The sequence below is a fragment of the Phodopus roborovskii genome, unplaced genomic scaffold (assembly GCF_943737965.1).
Source record: "Phodopus roborovskii unplaced genomic scaffold, PHOROB, whole genome shotgun sequence".
Lineage (NCBI taxonomy): Eukaryota > Metazoa > Chordata > Mammalia > Rodentia > Cricetidae > Phodopus > Phodopus roborovskii.
In genome coordinates this window covers 17,474,037-17,492,554 of record NW_026126549.1, presented here as the reverse complement: position 1 = coordinate 17,492,554, position 18,518 = coordinate 17,474,037, and the positions used below count along the sequence as shown (strand labels likewise).

General features: G+C 40.0%; 1 protein-coding gene across 1 annotated transcript in view; it reads right to left on the bottom strand.

Annotated features, from left to right (window-relative positions):
* The window catches only part of Ccdc192 (coiled-coil domain containing 192), a 176,292-nt gene that overhangs the window by 140,789 nt on the left and 16,985 nt on the right, over nucleotides 1-18,518 (bottom strand). Inside the window, exon 3 of the mRNA XM_051201184.1 lies at nucleotides 10,694-10,804. Coding sequence (XP_051057141.1) covers nucleotides 10,694-10,804 — 111 coding nt within the window. The remainder of the gene's footprint in view (nucleotides 1-10,693; nucleotides 10,805-18,518) is intronic.

Here is an 18,518-nt window from a genome sequence, read left to right as displayed (position 1 = left end):
TGAGGAAACAGCAACAACTGCTAAAAGAAATGCTGCTGTTTAAGTTTAAGACTAGGACAGGTTACTAGGGAAAAGAATTTCTAGTTTCGTTTCCACAGAAAATGAAAAACTGTGAATTTCTTCTAGACTAACATGGTTTGATCAAGCAAGACCTGTTGAAACAATGTCCCAGGTAATCCAAAATTCAAATCAGCTGGGACAAGGAAGCCTTGCAGACCACTACAGCCAGGATTTCTGCTTCTTCTTAGGATCTTCAAACAGCACCCCCTACCAGCAGGAAGCAAATATTGTTTATAAATGTTTGTTTTCACTTAAATGGGGTTGGTTATAAATGGTTAATGATTACAACTAAACTCTTTTTTAAAGGTAAAAAGGGGATTATGGTATAGAGATGAATACTTTGTTTTGGAATGGATTGTGATACAAATTTAAGGTCAGTTTTATGATAAGTATATTTCTCCTCTTGTTTAGGTATTGTGTTTATATAGCTCATTTAAAATGTAACATATAATTTAGTACCGATTATAGATAGTTACCTATAATAGTCAAAACTTATAGTTAAGTTAATTAGGTTTTCTAGATATACAGAGTTATATTTCAAATGGATAGGCATTTTTCAAACCTTTCAAAGACCTACAGAATATGGCATTTAAAATGGTTTAGGGTTTTTCTTAACAGTGAGACATAACTGCTCCTGGCAACACCACCTGAGTCACAAAGGAAGATGGACATGCTTTCAATATGGCAAGACTAGCCATTTGGGCAAGATACTGATCTTGTCTGGACTGTTTGACTTTATGCTCTATAAACTAGACATGCAAGACTCACAGAAAAGTGACTGGTGAAACAAGATGGACATTGCTAGGGTTTCTGCTTCACAGAAAGTTCTGCCAGATAGTCTGCAGGACACAGATAAAAGTGACTGACAAACTGCCAATACATGTGGACAGTTTAAAGTTTTCTGCTTTGCTGAGGAGTCTGCCAGACACACTAAGGCCTATAGGCTGAAGATGGAACATTACAAAAGAACTTCAGGTGACTGGCCAGGTAGCAAGGTGTGTCTGTTATTTCTAGAGTTTATATATTATCCTTCTGTGGTCTTTGGTGGAGTTGAAGACAGATAGTTATGGTTATAGTTTTCCTTAGTTAGGATTAAAGATAAGTTACATATAGGACTTTAGACTCACAAAGATAGGATAGATGATGGAATATTTTCTTTAAATCTTGCTAAATGTTAATGAACTAAATATTGTTAACTGTAGTTCTTACTTGATAACTGTTTTGTTATATATTTTACTATGTTAAAGTTAAAACCCTTCTTTTTATTTTATTTTAGACAGAAAAGAGGAGATGATGGGTGATTTCATTCTGTAAATATGCTTCTCTTATTGGTTAATGAATAAAGCCCTGTTGGCCAATAGGAAAGCAAGATAGGCTGGACTAGGAGACAAGGAGGATTCTGGGAGTTATAGTGAAGAGTCAAGATGTAGGAACTTGAGAGAAAAAATGTGGACCCTCTCTTTGGTAACATAAGACCACGTGGAAACATTTATATTAATAGAAATGGGTTAGCATTTAAGACAGAGCTAGCCAATAAGAAACACCAATAACAGACCAATATCTTTATATCTAATATAGTGTCTCTGTGTGTTATTTGGGGCTGACATGGCTGTGGGATCAGGCTGGTGGGAAAACTGCTTGTAACAAGCCTCAGGCAGCTACAGAATTCTGAAGGAGGCACAATTCATGTCTGAATTGAACATGCCTCCCACCAGTTTCAACAGTGCAGTCTCAACTAAGGGAATATCTGAGTGGGTCAAGGTTGTGAAAATATGCTTAAGAAGCGGAAGGCAGGCAATGAGCGCAGAGAAATCTCTTGAGGGGAAGGAAAAAACAGCCTATGCAAAACTTAGAGGCATAAACACTAGTAGGAAGGAGATCAGTTTGGGAAAGCACAGTCTCCCAATGTGAGTGATTCTTTTAGGATGTGTGGTCTATGCCCAATGAATAGGAACATTTTCATCTGATTGATTGTCCTCCTAACAGAGGGGATCTTTCTTATCCTGTTATATAGTAACCAGGAGCCCATGTTGATCAGCAATGGAGGGAATCAATCCCTTCTCCAAGAGTCCTGATTAGCATTATTTGGTATAGCAATAAAATCTACTTGAATCTAATTTGTGTTTTATATAAAGTGATTTCAATCATCGGTCATGCTCTCAAACAAGACATGTTCTTAAATCATATGCTACAGCATCACAAAACTAGCAGCTTCTAAATGCTTTATCTTGAGGATCTTTCTCGTCTTGTCTTGTAAACAAAGACCAGTATCTGGGGCTAGTAAGACCATGGGTATCACTGTCCCTTTACTATTACTGTCCCTTTACTAGACAAGCATATTTCCTAACCACATTCTAAAACTTATCCTTATACCCAAAGGTGAATGTAGTAGTTCTCACCTCTCACCAAAGAAGTTGCTTTTTGCAACAGACAGAAAACAACAACTGGTCAAAATGCAGAGACAACTGATCAGAAGTACTTAAGGCTCAGAGAGCATCACAGAAGATGCCAAAAATGATTTTAAGAGCCCGAGGACAAGGAAGTCTGTCATAAGATTGATTCTCCTAGAAGTGACAGAGAAGCAAAACCAATGACACCTAAGTGATATGGCAGCCTGAACAAGACCTGAACAATGGCACCACCAATAGGTACTTAACCTGAAGATGGAAATCTCACAAGACCTCACCCTCTAGACAAAGAACTACAGGCAAGTAAGGACAGATAAAAAAGAATTAGTCTTCTACAAGGATGAAGTCATGATTGGTTACCTAACACTTAGTGGAGCAGAGCAGACAAGAGACCTCAAGTCTACTGGAGGACTTCTACCAGCAAAATGGCATATAACTATATAGGACTGTTTGGACGATTGCATGAGGTATTACATGAAGCTCCTTAGAAGATTGCTAGCTCACAGGTTCAATAACTATCCCTGGAAAAAATAAATAATTGAATGAAATCACAGATCTAAATGTTATGGTTTGACCCTGACCAATTTGTATTCTGGGAGCTCAGACCCCAGAGTGGGTGCTGAGGAGAGAATGTTATGGGGTGGGGCCTGGTGGCATGGAGTTGAGGTATGGGGACTACATCCTTTTGGGAGAGGTGTAAAACTGCCTCACACACGTGCTTGGGTCCTGTAGGAGTGGAGAATTCCTGCCAGAATGCTGTTGTAAGCAACCCAGGCATTTGTTCTGAGTCCCTCCTGTTTGTGCATCACTCACTATCTCCCCTAAGTTCTTCCCATTGTGATAGGATCCACCATGTGTCTCTTGCCAGTGCTAAAAGATGTTGATACCATGTTTCTGATCCTCAGATTCTAGGAATCAACTAAACCTCTTTCCTTGTATAGAGCACTCACCCCTAGGTATTTTGTTAGAGCAGAAAAAGACATTAATTTCCTATTATACTTGCAAACACTTAGAAAAGAGTGTTTGCTTTCACAGAAGCAACAAAGAAAATACAGGTGAAACCCATACCAAATGATGCCTGATCTTATCAACAAAGCCAGGGCTCTGTGGGGACAAGGCCTTTTGCTTTCCCTTGTATAGGAAAATCGCATTAATTAGCACCCAGTCAGCTATTTAAAACTGACCTCAGTTTGATCTTGACATTTACAAGCCAAAGGAAGTCATCAGTTATGTAACAGGCGAGCAGTCCACTCAGCCAGCCTGCAACAACAGAAGCCAGCCTGTCCTTGTGTCTGATTCCATTCAAAACAAAAATCTCTTCAGGGACTTGAATGTTTGCCCGCGCATTGTCCAATTTATACCCAACAACCCCGTCAGAGTGAAGAGTGAAGATTAACATCCAACTAGAAAGAGAGGGTTTGGGGCTATAATTAAAGAGGAACTCTGCCTCTAAAATCAATCAGGACTTTGATTAGTCCAGACTCCATATAACAAGACTTCCTACTGACAAAGAAACCCATTCCAGACCATACTAAATGCATGTGCTTCCCTGATATTAATATTAAAAGTAGACTTCAAACTAGATCAGAAAACAGAAACTCATTCATAAAACCTGCTGCTTTCATACTGCATGTGGAGCAAGGTTTCTGAGCATTTCCAGAATGAATACTCGTACCATGCTGGCATGGCTTACTTCAAATAAGCTTGCATCCGGGGATCCACTGTTGCATCTGAACAGTAAAGATGAACTTGGACTATTTTGTTTGAGAGCAGTCCAACACACATCAAAATATATTTAACCATCCATACACATCTCACTGTCTAAAACTTCACTAGAGATCAACCTTCATTCTATCCCTGAAAGAAAATATAAATTCAACACTGAGGCGTTGTCTTACGACAAGAAAAATAATGGGAAGATACTTAGAGCCTTTGACGTGAAATGCTCAACTACTTTTTGGTTGGTAGAGTCAAACATGGCATGCTAATCTTTTGAGTTTCTGTTTCTTTCTTGTCCAAGCTAAATAACAACACAAATACAAATGCCTGCAGAATCGAGGCTCAATATGAGCCAAGTTGATAAAACTCCCAAGAGAAAGTAAACTGCAGAATCCTCTCTATTTTACTCCTGTGATCCATTTCCTTCTACTCACCAGCTGACACTTGAGCTGATTCCTTGTTTATTACACACTCCTGCCAAAGGAGTCCTAAAAGAGATGTTCCATCGGCTTTGCTTTGGAAACCTCACATTGAAGACAAAACATGAGGCTCGATAATAACTCAAGACATTAACATGGCCCTAACACTCATTGTTTACTTTCTGACACAACAATCACACACACACACACACACACACACACTCCCACACAGATACACAAACACACACACACACACACAGATACACACATATACAGGGACACAAATACACAGATTGACCCCCCACACACACATACACACAAAAAGACAGACAGACAGACAGACACACACACACACAGACCCACGGAGAGAGAGGGAGATAGACAGAGACACAGAGGCAGACAGACACACAGATACACAGAGAGAGACAGATAGATACACATACAGAGACAGACAGACATACACACATAGACCCACACACAGAGAGATGGACAGACATACACACAGAAACACATACACATAGAGACAGACATATAGAGACAGACAGACACACAGACAGAAAGTCGGACACTTAGACAATCACAGACACACAGTGTAAAGGGACTGCAATCTCCATTTTCTCAAGGGCAAGAGTCCACTGGTTGATCTCAGTATGTAGGCTTCCCAGGCGGAATTAGAACCCAGCACCCTCCCCACAGGTTTTCTTTAGTGTGGCCTAGCAAATCACTAGGACCACCGGAAGCTCTGTGTTTTCGGTGCCTGTGACCTCCTCCTACATGGACATCTCAAAAGCAACAAACAGAAAACCTAAAACAAGTAAACATACAATACTAGCTAACTAAATTATTCATGATTTAACTCTCACAACTTCCAAAGCTGTTAGAGCCCGTACTAGGAACTTGCAGGAAAGAAAAAAGGAAAAAAAATAAAAATAAAAAAGGTCAGGGGCAATTCACAGGGAGAAGGAATATAGGGGCAGCAGGAGAGACACTGGAGTTTTGTTTGTTTTCTTCTTTACCATTTTGCCTCTTCTTAGGGTACTTTCAATATTCTTATTCACTCTTAGAAAACACACACCAATTTTCTTTCTTTGAAATAAAGATTGAGAGAATCTGTCTAATGCTTTGTACCTCTCCGTTGTCACACAGCTCTAACAAGTTGGGTATTCTAGAGTTCAGTTCATGTCACTCTCTACTAGCTTGAGATATAGCTCTCTATTTTGCTTACATTTCCTCTGAACACTGGTGTACAGAGTTCCTAGGACAATATTTTTTTCTGGTTATATTCCCTATATCTTTCTTATGCTTAAAAGATATCCAGTGGCTAATTTATCTTTGCAGTGCAGTTATTACGTCAGGTATATGCACCAGAACAGCAAACAGAAAACTTCACTTGTCTTACTCTGTAGCATATCCCAAATGGGTCTCTTCTCAAGAGCATAAATACCTTCCCAGCACAATTTGATAAATAGGACTTCCAGAAAGCAATGGCTGCTGAATGTCACACAGGTAGAGCTCAAGGGACAGCATTTAGAGTTCAGGGGTTACCTAAGACATCTAGGACAGCTAAGGTTTCTGTCAAGGGTAACAGGATGAGTCAGTGGTAAAAGGGTTCAATCATCAACAGGAGGTGCTGGGAACACTCCATCTCTACACAGAAGAGCATGGTGTTCTCTGGGATAAAGCTCTGTGTGCTCCAGTGTGGTCAATGGGTTGGCTACAGAGGCAGAGATTGATCTTACTAAATACCATTTTACCTTAAAAAAGAATCCCAGTGCTTGTGGTGGGGACAATGATTACTTGTATTCCTCGTCTCTAATGCAAATATAAGGGTCAATGATATGTGAGAATTAACTAAGTCTCCAGACAAAGCATTCCTGCCTTGTTTGCCTCTTCTGTCATTGCTGCCTGATGTCATTGCTGCCTGACATGTGGATGGGCGGTGCAGCTGCAGGACCTCTTGGTCCTTGAGGACTGATACCACATTCGTGAATGTAAAAGCAACAAAGCTTAGGCCTCCAGGTGTCTACCACCATGCTCACTTCCTGTGAGGAAAAGTCAATACCTCCCTTTTTTGGGTTGCCTCTTTAGCACACTCAAACTGAATTCTAAATGACATTGTCACTCCACGCAGTTGTGGAATTCAAGGTAACAGTGAAGAATATCCTTCTGAGTTCTGGGATAGCAACTATGTTGAAACTAGATGAGGTCTTGATAGAAATGTAAATTACTAAGCCTTACACCATACCTAGTAAATCAGAAATCCTGTAGGAAGGGCCTGCCAATCTGGCCAGTAAGCCCTCAAGCTTGGAAACCCCAGCTGAAGAATCAAGAGAAATTCTTATTCAACGCTATAGGGTAGATAAAAATCTTCTCTGCCATTGGACTTCCATACTCTTAAGAACTGTGAGGGTTTATTTTCAGCAACAGGACCTTAAGTTCTAAAGGGGATCCAGTAGTGTTGGCAAGAGCCTGTGATGGTTTTGGGGTTTTTTGTTTGTTTTGGCGGTGGTACTTCTGGTGCCCCTTTAGCCAACAATTCAGCAGAACTGATGCACACATGAATTCACAGAGACTTTGGCTGCACACATGAGACCTGCACAGGTTTAAGCCAGATGAGGGCCTAGCACTGTGGATGGGGGGAATAGACACAGGATCCTACCACTAACCAAGAAACTATTTGTGATCAATACCATCTAGGAAAGGGAAAGTGGTTTTCTCCAATGGAAAAGTAAGTCTTCTTCAATGGAACAACACTGGGTAGATTAATTACACTACTGGGCAGACTCCACACCCAGGAGAAGTTTTCCAAGAGAACACTAACTCCGTGGTTCTTTGTGTGTGTGTGGGGGGGTAGAGGTTGCCTTCATTTTTTTGTCTTATTGATTTGTATTTGCTTTGATTTCAGTTTTTTATTTTTGTTTTGTTTTTGAGAGAAAGTGAGAAGGAGATAAGTTGGGTGATCACTGACTTCTATCCTTGAGACCCACATTGCTGAAGCAGAGAAATAACATCCGCAAGTTGTTTCTGACCAACACACACTCATGCACACACACATACAGAGACATACATGCACATATAAATATACACACCTACATATATGCACACATACACACATATACACAAAGCAATACACACATAAATATATACATACATACACATATTTAAACACATGAACATACATATACACACACATACATGTACATACATAATAAGTGAATAAAATAAATATGATTATTAAAAAGGAAACAAAAGATGCTGCGTTTACTCACTGCATAGCATTTACAGTGTAATTGCCCAGGGTTTGAGAAATTCTTGGATGCACCTGTGAGCTTAGGTTGCCTCCCACCACTTTCTGTTTCATCCTCATTATTGCCTCTTTCAACCTCTAAGATAAGAGGTATTCATGCAGGGAGACTCTGGGAGAAAAAGGAAACTACTTTTCTTTGTATGTAACATGACTGTGGGATAAACTACGAGGTGGCAGCTAGGAATATAATTTGGGGCCTTATGAAATGTCCGTGTCATCAGTTAAAGGGAATATGATGTCCACCTGGAACAAAAGGTCTTAAAGCCCATACTGCTTTCTCCCAAATGAAAAACGAAAGCACAGCTCTCTTTTTCTCCAGTCTCTGTCATTCTCCATTTCTTGTACCGAAAAGCCTTGCTTTATGGAAGCCATAGGAGGCCCCTTGCTGTGCCTTGACTATGGCTCATCTCTACCAGACAGAAACAATAGCTGGAAAAAGTTGAGCTATCAGCTTGGTTTCCTCTGAGCTAACCCTTGGCTTGGTATCATGACATTTCTTCCAAGGCCAGTAAGTTCGGCACGCTTACCTATTCTACTAACTCTAACTCCCAATTTTCAAGTTACAGTACCCAATAGACATCCAAAACTAATTCTGCCACCAATTGCCTACCAGATTCGGCTAACTACATACAGCTCTTTATCTTTTCAAAGATAAGGTTAGAGCAGGAAGCCAAAAGCCCCAGGGTTCACCCCTTTGAGAGCCATGTTTATATTTGGTTGATCTGCTTCAACAGCAGTGGTAGAGGCAGCCAAATGTAATAAAATGCTCAACTTAATTAAAAATGCAATATTGCAAATCCCTGCAATGTGTTTTACACATAATTCTTTCCTATCCTCCCACTCTTGCCAGCTTCTAGCTAAAGTCACTTCACCACACAAGTCTAAAATGTCAAGAACTATGAATGTCACAACAGTAAAACAATGTTGCCTCACCTCTCACCTGGAGTCATGAGAGAACCCACTTCCCCTCTCTACCTGTCCTCCGATTCTCTTTTCTGTGAGCTATGGAGAACCAGGCTTGTACACCTTTCTTCCCCAAGCAGCTCACCAGCTGCCTACTGTGTCAGAACAAAGAATGTGGATGAAATCCTGTCCATTTTAATTTCCACTTAATTTCCTAAATGCTGAAAAACTACAGCTAATTATTTGGTGTTACATCAAGGGAATCTTCCAGTTAAGAACTCAAGTGGTCTGTGTCAGATAAAAATACTTAATAAAAAAATTTCATAAGTTGTCACTTATATTAATAAAAAAAAGTCAAAGTTGAGTGTGTTGAGACACACTTTTAATCCCAGCATTCCAGATACTGAGACAGGAGAATTGCCCTGAACTTGAGGCCAACCTTGGATAAAGAATGAGTTTGAGGTCACTTGGACCATATAACAACAACTTGTCTCAGAGAGTAGAGGGAGGGAATTGGTCATAAAAGCATTTGATTGTAAAATAAACACACACCATAGTGCAGGGAATTTTCCTTTAGTTACTCATTCAAAACTTCTCTGAAATTCTGGTTTCCTTTGGGAGGAGTTAGAAATAGTCTTTTTGTGTCCACCACTATTTTCTATGTCATTTATGATTTTGCTATTGTTTGAGGTTTATTTTAGGGAAACCACAGTTGACAAGACAGGTCTGTGGTGAATACTCTCCCAAAAGAGTACCACAGTTTCAGTGGTTGACAAAAGTCCTATAAAACTCACAGCACTGATCACATTTAGTCACTACACAATAAGCGGCCCCAAATAATACGTTGGCTTTGTAAATTTAAAAGAAAATAAAGGCTGCTGTTTGGTTCCATCAAATGCCAAGTATAGTTCTTCTCATGACACGCATGCTCCTTTTCCCACAAGTCCCTAAAAACATTCCTGTACGATTCAGATGTATAAGTACTGGTGTTAATCTAAAACATCTCATGAAATATCGTCCCCCCAGGTCTTTCCAAGTCTCCAACCCATGAGAAATTAATACAGATTTCTAGCATTCAGAGTCTCCTGTCCTTTTCTTTACACTCACTGCCCTTAAAGGTGTGCATTAGTGGCCTTGTGTCCCACGAGGAGATCCAGCTCTGGGAAGATTTGCACTCTAAGTTCATGTCAACAACCACTGCATTGTATTTTTTTGCCCCCAAGATGTGGCATTATTAGGAAATAGTGCCAACCCTAGACCGAGAATTTCTGATAGCCACGTTCACTATGCCTAAAAATCAAGGGAAAATCTGCCATGCAATGTCCAATCATTGTAGGACAAGTATCATGCATGACCTGCTTTTGCTTAATTCTAGAAAACCCAAGAGAGAAGCCATTATCTGAAGACCATTTTTCACACTAAACTTTCCTGAAACCATTCAAGAAAAATCTGTGTGGTTCTGCTTGGTTTTCATTTACCTCTGTGTTTATCTATTTATAATACAGGTACACATTGCTTATTCAGGGAAACCACCTACTTAAGAAAGGTGCTCAACTCCTAGAGGGCCTTGTAGTGAATGAACACCAAATAAATACAAATATAAAAAATAAAAAAAAAAAAAAAAGACTAAAGAGGCTGAAAAAGCTCTCTGCAGATTAGAGGAGGTGTTGTTAGGCTGAAAACCAAGGAGATGTGTGTGCGTGTGTGTGCATGCCTGTGTGCATGTGTGTGTGTGTGTGTGTGTGTGTGTGTGTGTGTGTGTGTGTGTGTGTGTGTGGTGCTCCTTGTGTTGGGTCAGTGGGACAGAAGCTGAAGCATTTAACTTGCTCCCCTACAGCCCAGGCAGCAGATATCTCCATCCCCGTGACAGGTCTTACCTGTTCCAATAGAACTTTAGCCTTTTCTTCTGCTTCCTTCAGGCAAATCTCCAAGTGCTCCAGCTGTTCCAAAGTAAACGCAGCCGTCTGTCCACTCATTGGTGAGTTTTCCTTCAAAACAAGAATCAAGGTTTTTGTTTTTTTTTGTTTGTTTGTTTGTTTGTTTTTGTTTTTGGTGAGAACTCTTTGAACAACTTTCTGAACTAAGGGCAAGTTTCCTTCATAGACTCGTACCATCCTTCTTTTGCTACTACTAACAAAATAGCAGATTGCTATAAGAAACAACTCTGTCTAAGGGGAAGGCAAAAAATAAGGAACAAGGAACAAGCGCCAAAAGAGAGAACAAACCTGCCTGTGTTAGAATTTGGTTCTTTTGCAACTTTTGTTCTTCAAGAGGTTAGAATACAAGTTTCCCATCCAGAGTGGAAGTGTCACCTACATGCTATGTGTTGAACACCCATCTTTCATGAAGGTCATTTGAACTCAGAGATGTGTGTGCCCTTTGGTTTTTACCTGTTTGTTCCAAGTGACAGGAAAAAGGACAACAATGGTTTAGAATGAGCTCAGTCTTCCCACAGCTAGCTAATAAGACCCAAAGCCACATCAACCTCTCAAAATTGCTCTAAAGTTACTCTCTATGAGCTATGGGATGAGTAGAGAGTTGGTTTAGAATTCCTTATAGATTGGACACTGAACCATAAGAATGTCCTAACCATTCTTTGGCTAATGTGGGAACCACTATTCACAGGTCAATTTGAAAACTTACAACAGAAAGACTCTGATTCGAGCAAGTGTTCTGACCTCCCTGAGGATGTGTCATTTTCTTGCTAGTACTCTGGCTGGACAGCAGATTCTAATCAACCTTACAAAGAGTAAATTGTGGTCCTATACACTCTAAAGATAGCTGCTTTGTTTTTTCCCTCTGGTTTATGACACCATCAGTTTAACACATATGCATTTCCTTGTAATACCATAGTGCCATCTGGTGGTAAATGGAACCAGCCATTTAAAATAAAACCTTCATTTTGTTTGCATGCAGAATCTTGGGGCTGGGCCACTGGCCTAGTAAAATCAAAGGACCACTATAGAATAAAGGAAAAAAAAATGTTACTAGGACACAACAAATTTGGCTTCTAGACCAAAGTCTGTCATTCATGGCTCCCTCCAACATTTGTCTGCAGGGAATGAGCATCTTAGGCTAGAACAGTGATGGGGCAGGTCATGTGAACCAATAGTCCATCCTATGCTAGGGTGAATTAGTTATTTCAAGAGTGCATTCATGACTGGTCAAAATACAGAGAACTGACTGTATGGTGTCCAGCCCCAATGGATACTTTACACAAGACAATCCCCACACCTCAGTCTCAGTAACCAAAATGGAAGAGACATAGGAAGATTATAAGACCCAGAGGACTGAGATGGTGTTTTCTATAAATGGCAGGGAAACCATATCAAAATCACAAAAATATGGTTGCCTAAATAAAACCTAAAAATACAGAAAACACCAATTGACATGCCAGAGTGGATGAGGGATTCTTAAAAGGTTCTCTTCACACAAGACCTACACGCAATTAATGACTGTTGTGTGAGAGAGAATGGGTCTTCTTCAGGAACAAGACCCCCTGAAAGGTTCACCAATCTCAAGAGATCAGCCCTAAACACATATGAGCAACACTATGTCTTCTACAGTTGGAAATATTTATAAATGTATGTACACATATATGTAACAATGATAATTTAATGAGTTCAAATGTCTTCAAAAAGCAGCCTCAAAACCAAGTTCTTAGGTATTTATACTTAGAGATAAATACACACTGTAGAGCATTTTAGGCAGAATGGGAAAATCATCAAGAGGTTTGAAGATTCCATAAAACTGTATGAAGCCCTGCTCTAGAATGCTGTCTCTAGGAAGAACTCCCTTGTCTGAAGTTTGATCTCAGGAGAAAAGTTTTACAATCTGTGTCAAGATCAGCTAATCCATTTCTTAGTCCTTTCTCTCCAAGCACCCCAAACTTCTCCAACAAAGAAAACAACCACAAGTAGGAGAGAAGGTCCACAAAGTCAAAGCTATTGACGGCTGTTGAAGACTAGAGAACAAAGGGCTTTTGTACAGACAATTTTAGGAACTTGTCATATATTCCAGAATGTGCCACAGCCTCAACAAACCTTCAAACACAGTCTGTCTCCTGCACCCAGGCCCGAGCTGACCTTCTACACTTTCCTAAGCATCCCAAGTACTTCCCCCTCTCTGTCTGACAAGAAAAATCTTATACAAAGTCAAGCTCTCATCAATAAGAAGCAACTCCATTAAACATATAAAAAATAAAACTTAAAGTTAGGAAAAAGGAAAACATGAAGTTATGAGGTTTGACTGGAGGGTCACCCTGAGTTTCAGAAGCCCTAAGAGGGTAAAACACAGTCAGTCATTGTCCATTTTATAGGATAGCGAGACATAAAAGTAGAGATGGGACCTAAGTCATGAGTTTAAGCCCTTGTAGACACAACAAATCTGTGCTACTCATAAAATGGAACATTCTGAATGGCTAAAGAGTTGACAGGTGAATTATGCTAATTATCAATTTGTTCCATGAAAACAAATCTTTGACAAGAATGCAGTAAAAGGGAACACTTACACACAGCTGTTAGGAAGGTGAATTAGCCCAGACACTGTGAGAGTCAGAAGAGAGGGTCCTCAAGAAAACAAAACTAGAATTATCACACCATCCACCTATACCACTCTTGGGTATATACCCCAAAAGTCCAAGTCATATCTGAAATTACTAACTAAAACTCCTAGTCCTGGAGCTTTTTTGACTCAGTGGAAATAGTAGGTACGTATGAGGAAACAACACTTGGAATATTAACCATGCCTCACAGTTCTGGAAAAGAGAGTAGGGCATGCAAACACAGAATAGGGAAAAGTCCTCAGGAATACACATAGTGCCAACTGTTGAGAGTAAGTTTCCTGGGCACCAATCATATGGAATCAATGATAAGATGTAGTATATTCTGATGGGAATAATGCAATGTAAAATAAGGGATGGATAGATCCATCTTTACCACACATACATAGGAGTTTATTTGGTGGGAGAAGTATGGTATACTGAGGTGGGAAAAGAGTGCTTTTGCCTTTTGCAGAGAGATTGAGACATGGGACCCTTATGTAGAAAAAGGGGACTATATAAAAACATATATAGCAGACATGAAATAATTGTCTGGGTTTGAATATTGTTGTCCTTAAACATTGTGCTCATGTCTATTGCTTTTAGACTTTGTAACCTCAAGTAACTGCCAGCTGACATAAGTACTGTAAGACATGACATGTTGGCTCGATATTTAGTTAATCTTACAAAACTGCTGAACTCTATGTCCAGAATAAGGTTGTCCATGGGGTGGGAAGGGTATTTGGAGAAGCATAAAGGAAAAAATGGGGCTTTCATCAGATTATTCCTTAAACTGTGATGCATTTCTTAAAGTCAAAAATAGAAGCCAATAACAAAGCTGTTCATGCAACTCTGGTAAGAAAAGACTCTAAGTATAAATAAAGATGGTCTGAGCTATTCACAACATTTGAATGCAATCCACTTGGTGGTCAGAAGTTTTCCTTGTGCCAATGCCCCTTACCTGGTCCAGGACCTGAACCTGAGCTGAGGCTTTACCCTGGCAAGTCACATGAGTCATTCTCAAAGTGTGGCACATTTTCTCTCACATGTGGAGACGAAGGGGGAACTTGAAAGTAAAGGGGACATTAGGAGTGTAAAAGGGGAAAGGGAAGGTTGGAGGGAGAATAAGAAAGGGTAATAGAGGGGAACAATGTGGTCAAAGTATATTATAAATAAGCATGAAAAAAGGAGATGGCAGCATGACATCCCAATGCAAAAATGCAAGTGATAATGTGTAAGTAAGACTGTGATTTCTCAATGGATAAATTCCAATAACTCAATAATTCCTACTTTTAATTTTAGGTCTTAAATGTTTCTATATAAATGTCAAATCAATGTAAACACATGTAGTTACGATGATCAAACTAAAATACTAGTAAATAATTTTCATCATCAAACATATTCTTTGATTACAGTAAAGTGGCAAACTATTATACAGACGAACATGTATTTGTATTGATAGTTTACTAGTGGAACAAACATACAAAGCATAAGCATAGACTTGTTTTTGGTTGTAGAAGTTTCTCACTTGAGTTTACATTTCTCTCTCTCTTGTTGATTTCTCTAATCTATCCCAGTACTTTCCATCCTCTCACTGGATGTTTCTGGCTTTATTTCTGTGTCCTCGGATGACTTAACTCATCTGTGTCAGCCATTGAATTTCTTCAAACCTTGAGAGCTGGTTCAAGGTCGATAGATGCAACTTGATGTTCTACCCTTAGCCTGGCTCGTGTATGCAGAGGACACACAGGACTTTGCTGAGCCCTTAACTGAAGCCAAATAAATAACTGTTGATTGATCAGAGGCTCAGCAGCTCAAAGAAGATGGTTGTATCAGAGCAAGCTGTCCTTCATGCTGAGTGTTGACAATGGGTTCTTTTAACAATACTTTCCACGTGTCCCACATGGACACTAATAGAGTCTACAGCCCCAGGAAGTTCTGCTTGCCTGGACCAGGGGTGGGATGGGGTAGCAGAGGACAAGGTTACTTGCCATGGGGTTAGGTAATGATAGGACAAAGCTTTAATCAAAGTAGATAAGCACTTCAACAGATGAAACATTCAATAAATGTTAATAATTTCATTAAACCATTTAAAAATAATGGTTTGGTATTAAAGCCTTCTAGCTGATTATAAAATCCATTAAAAGAAAATTCTCACTTGGCATAATTTGGTGATCAAAAAACGGTGGTGGGAAATTCTGTCAGATATGGAATTAAGCTAGCTAGTGCAGCCAATACATGCATGTACATTCATTTACAGGAAAGACTACTGAAAAGAAAGTGGTCATGCATTCTATGTGTATAGGAGAGAATTTTGATACAGGTTGGTTTTAGAGACAGTGTCTCTAAGATCTGAGACTTCTAACATGTTGGGTGCCCAGCAGGGCTCCTGCTCAGAGGGACAGCCACTTCCTCCTACATTAGAATTTCTTCCAGTGATGTTCATAGTGGTTGTGCTTCCTGTCTGTTATCCCATCTCTTCATTGATGCTATCTGTTCTTCTTCTCTCTGCTTGGTAGACACCTATGGGCTTCTATTTCCTCACCTATATGCCATCTGCTCAGAGTCCCTACAGATTTGGGTCCATCCCTGGGGACTTCTCCTTCCCACCTTGCCCCCATTCCTGTGCCCTGTATGACAGACACATTTATATCATTCTTTCACTTTCATTTTTCATGATCAGAATTCACTCACATGGGCATTTCATCACCATCTCCAGTGAAACAGTGTTCATTTAAGTTGGGGTTGCCTTGTAGCTACCCAATAGGATATTTTAAAGTTCAAACCGGGAACAAAACACAACTGAGGCTGCATGGAGCATCTATCAACATGAGTGCTTAGAGCTAGAAGGGCACTGTCTTGGGAGCATCTTTCTCCTCATCTGAGAGGTCATGTCCTTTCTATGACTTGATTGTGTCTTTTAATCAAGAATATATGGCTATTCCAAATGAGTGAATGGGGGGAAATGAAGCAAAGGAACTTTTTATAGGAGTGGCCATTGCTGAAATCATCAAGACATCGATAGAGGGTTGGGAGGCAAGTTCTAGATATGCATACATCCTTAACTTTTGAGCTGTAAAAGGGTAGTTGGGGAGGAAGTGGTGAGCACAACAGATGGATCAAGATAGAAAGCTGGAGGTAAGGGATACCTGCTCTGCCCCTGAGTCGAGACAGTGGCACAGATAGCTTAACCTCGCATCCTTTTCTCTGTTTTTCTGACCCGGAAAGGAGCCAAATGACTAGAGAGCCTGAAGGATAGAAAAGAGCTTTCCTGGAAGAAGAGTAGGAACCCAGAGGGGGGGACAGTGGTGGAAAGAGCCAGATAAAGGAGAAATCTCAGCTCAGAAGTACTGAATTCCACTCCTGCATCTCTGAAGCCAGCCTGGGGTCTGGGCTTGTGATAGCAGCCTGGGCTGTCAACAAAAGGACAGGAGCAAAGCAAAGACTTTGCCCAGGGAGCCCTAGCTCCTCCCTGTGGAGGAGGTTCCTTTACTCAGAGATTAGATTATATTTTTTCTCTCTTCTCTCTCTCTCCTGCCCCATTCTGTGAACAGCATCTTTCATCTTTAACAAAATTACGGTATGCTATATAGGAACTGCTGAGTGTTGGTATGCTTTCTGCGGTGGTGTGTGTGTGTGTGTGTGTGTGTGTGTGCAGTAGTGAAATTTTGCAACCCTGTGAGAACTCACCCTAATTATTTTGAGATAAACACTCTCTGTTTTTTGAAACATACATGTGGTACCCCACCCATTCATCTGATGAGTGTAGATTATGAAATGAATGCTTTGGTAGGTAGCATTCCCAGAATTATGGCTCCTCAGGCTCCTGGACCAGTTGCAAGTAGATCTCTACCATCCAGCAAGCAGTCTGTCTTATATCGAATTCTGGGTATTTGGTTTCTCAAAAACCAAACCAAAGCCATTTCTAAGGGTTAGCCTTTCCTTATGTGTCATATTGTTTTCTGGTCCACAGCATTACCAACAGATGAGAGTGATGTAACAACAGAATTGTGGGCTCATGTTTAAAAAGAGGATTGTTGTCATAGAAGTTTATTCCATTTGGGAGTTTGATAAGTAACTTTTAAAAAATGGCAGTCTTGGAAATTGCTGTGACAAAACATTATCACCAACAAGCAAGTTGGGGAGGAAGAGTTTATTTGGCTTACATTTCTGTATTGCTGTTTGTCACTGAAGTAAGTCAGGACAGGAACTCAAACAGGGCAGAATCCCAGAAGCATGAGCTGATGTAGAGGACATGGAGGGGTGCTGCTTACTAGATTACTTCTAATAGCTTGCTCAGCCTGCTTTCTTATAGAACCCAGGACCATCAGCCAAGGCACTGTCTATCATGGAACTGAGCCCTCTGCTATTGACCACTAATTGAGAAAATGCCTTACATCTGTATCTCATGGAAGCATTTCCTCAGCTGAGGCTCCTTCCTCTTTGATGACTCTAGTTTGTGTCAAGCTGACACACAAAACCAGCCAGTACAACAGTCTACACCAAGTTCCTGACATGCTCATTTTTATTTCAATTCTGTTAAAAACCCAATTCAGTTGAAAGATACTGACTGAGCGGTTGGAATTTGACAGGAGTTATGCTAAACATGGGAAATTACCAAGTCAGGCATGGTTTGGTTGATGTTCACACCAGAGTTGTTACTTTGGGAGTTCTGTCGATACAAAAATTCTGGACTTTGGTTGTACATAAAAATAAGAAACAAAAGTTAGTAGTTATTTTAACACTATTATATTGATTTACAATATATTATTCTGTATTTGGGCCATTTTTTCTCTTCTTTGACAAAGAGTTGGCTTCCCCAGGAAAGAGTAAACCAATTGGTTATACAATACCAAATTGCCCACCTTGAAAACATACATACAGGTAACATCTTATGGACTGAGTAGGGGTTATATTTAGGAACATACATGTATATACAAACACATATCTACATGCAATAACAACTAATGAAAGGAAAGACCATAAATTTGCAGGTGATCAGAGAGGGTAATGTGGGAGATTTTGGAAGGAAGAGAAGGGAGAAATATAATTATGATCTCAAAAGTTTTTAAAAAGTAAACTTTTAGAGTTCTAAGAATTTTTAAAAAGTAAGATGCCACCCTAGCCTGCCCAAGGATGTCCCAGTTTGATTTCAAATAACA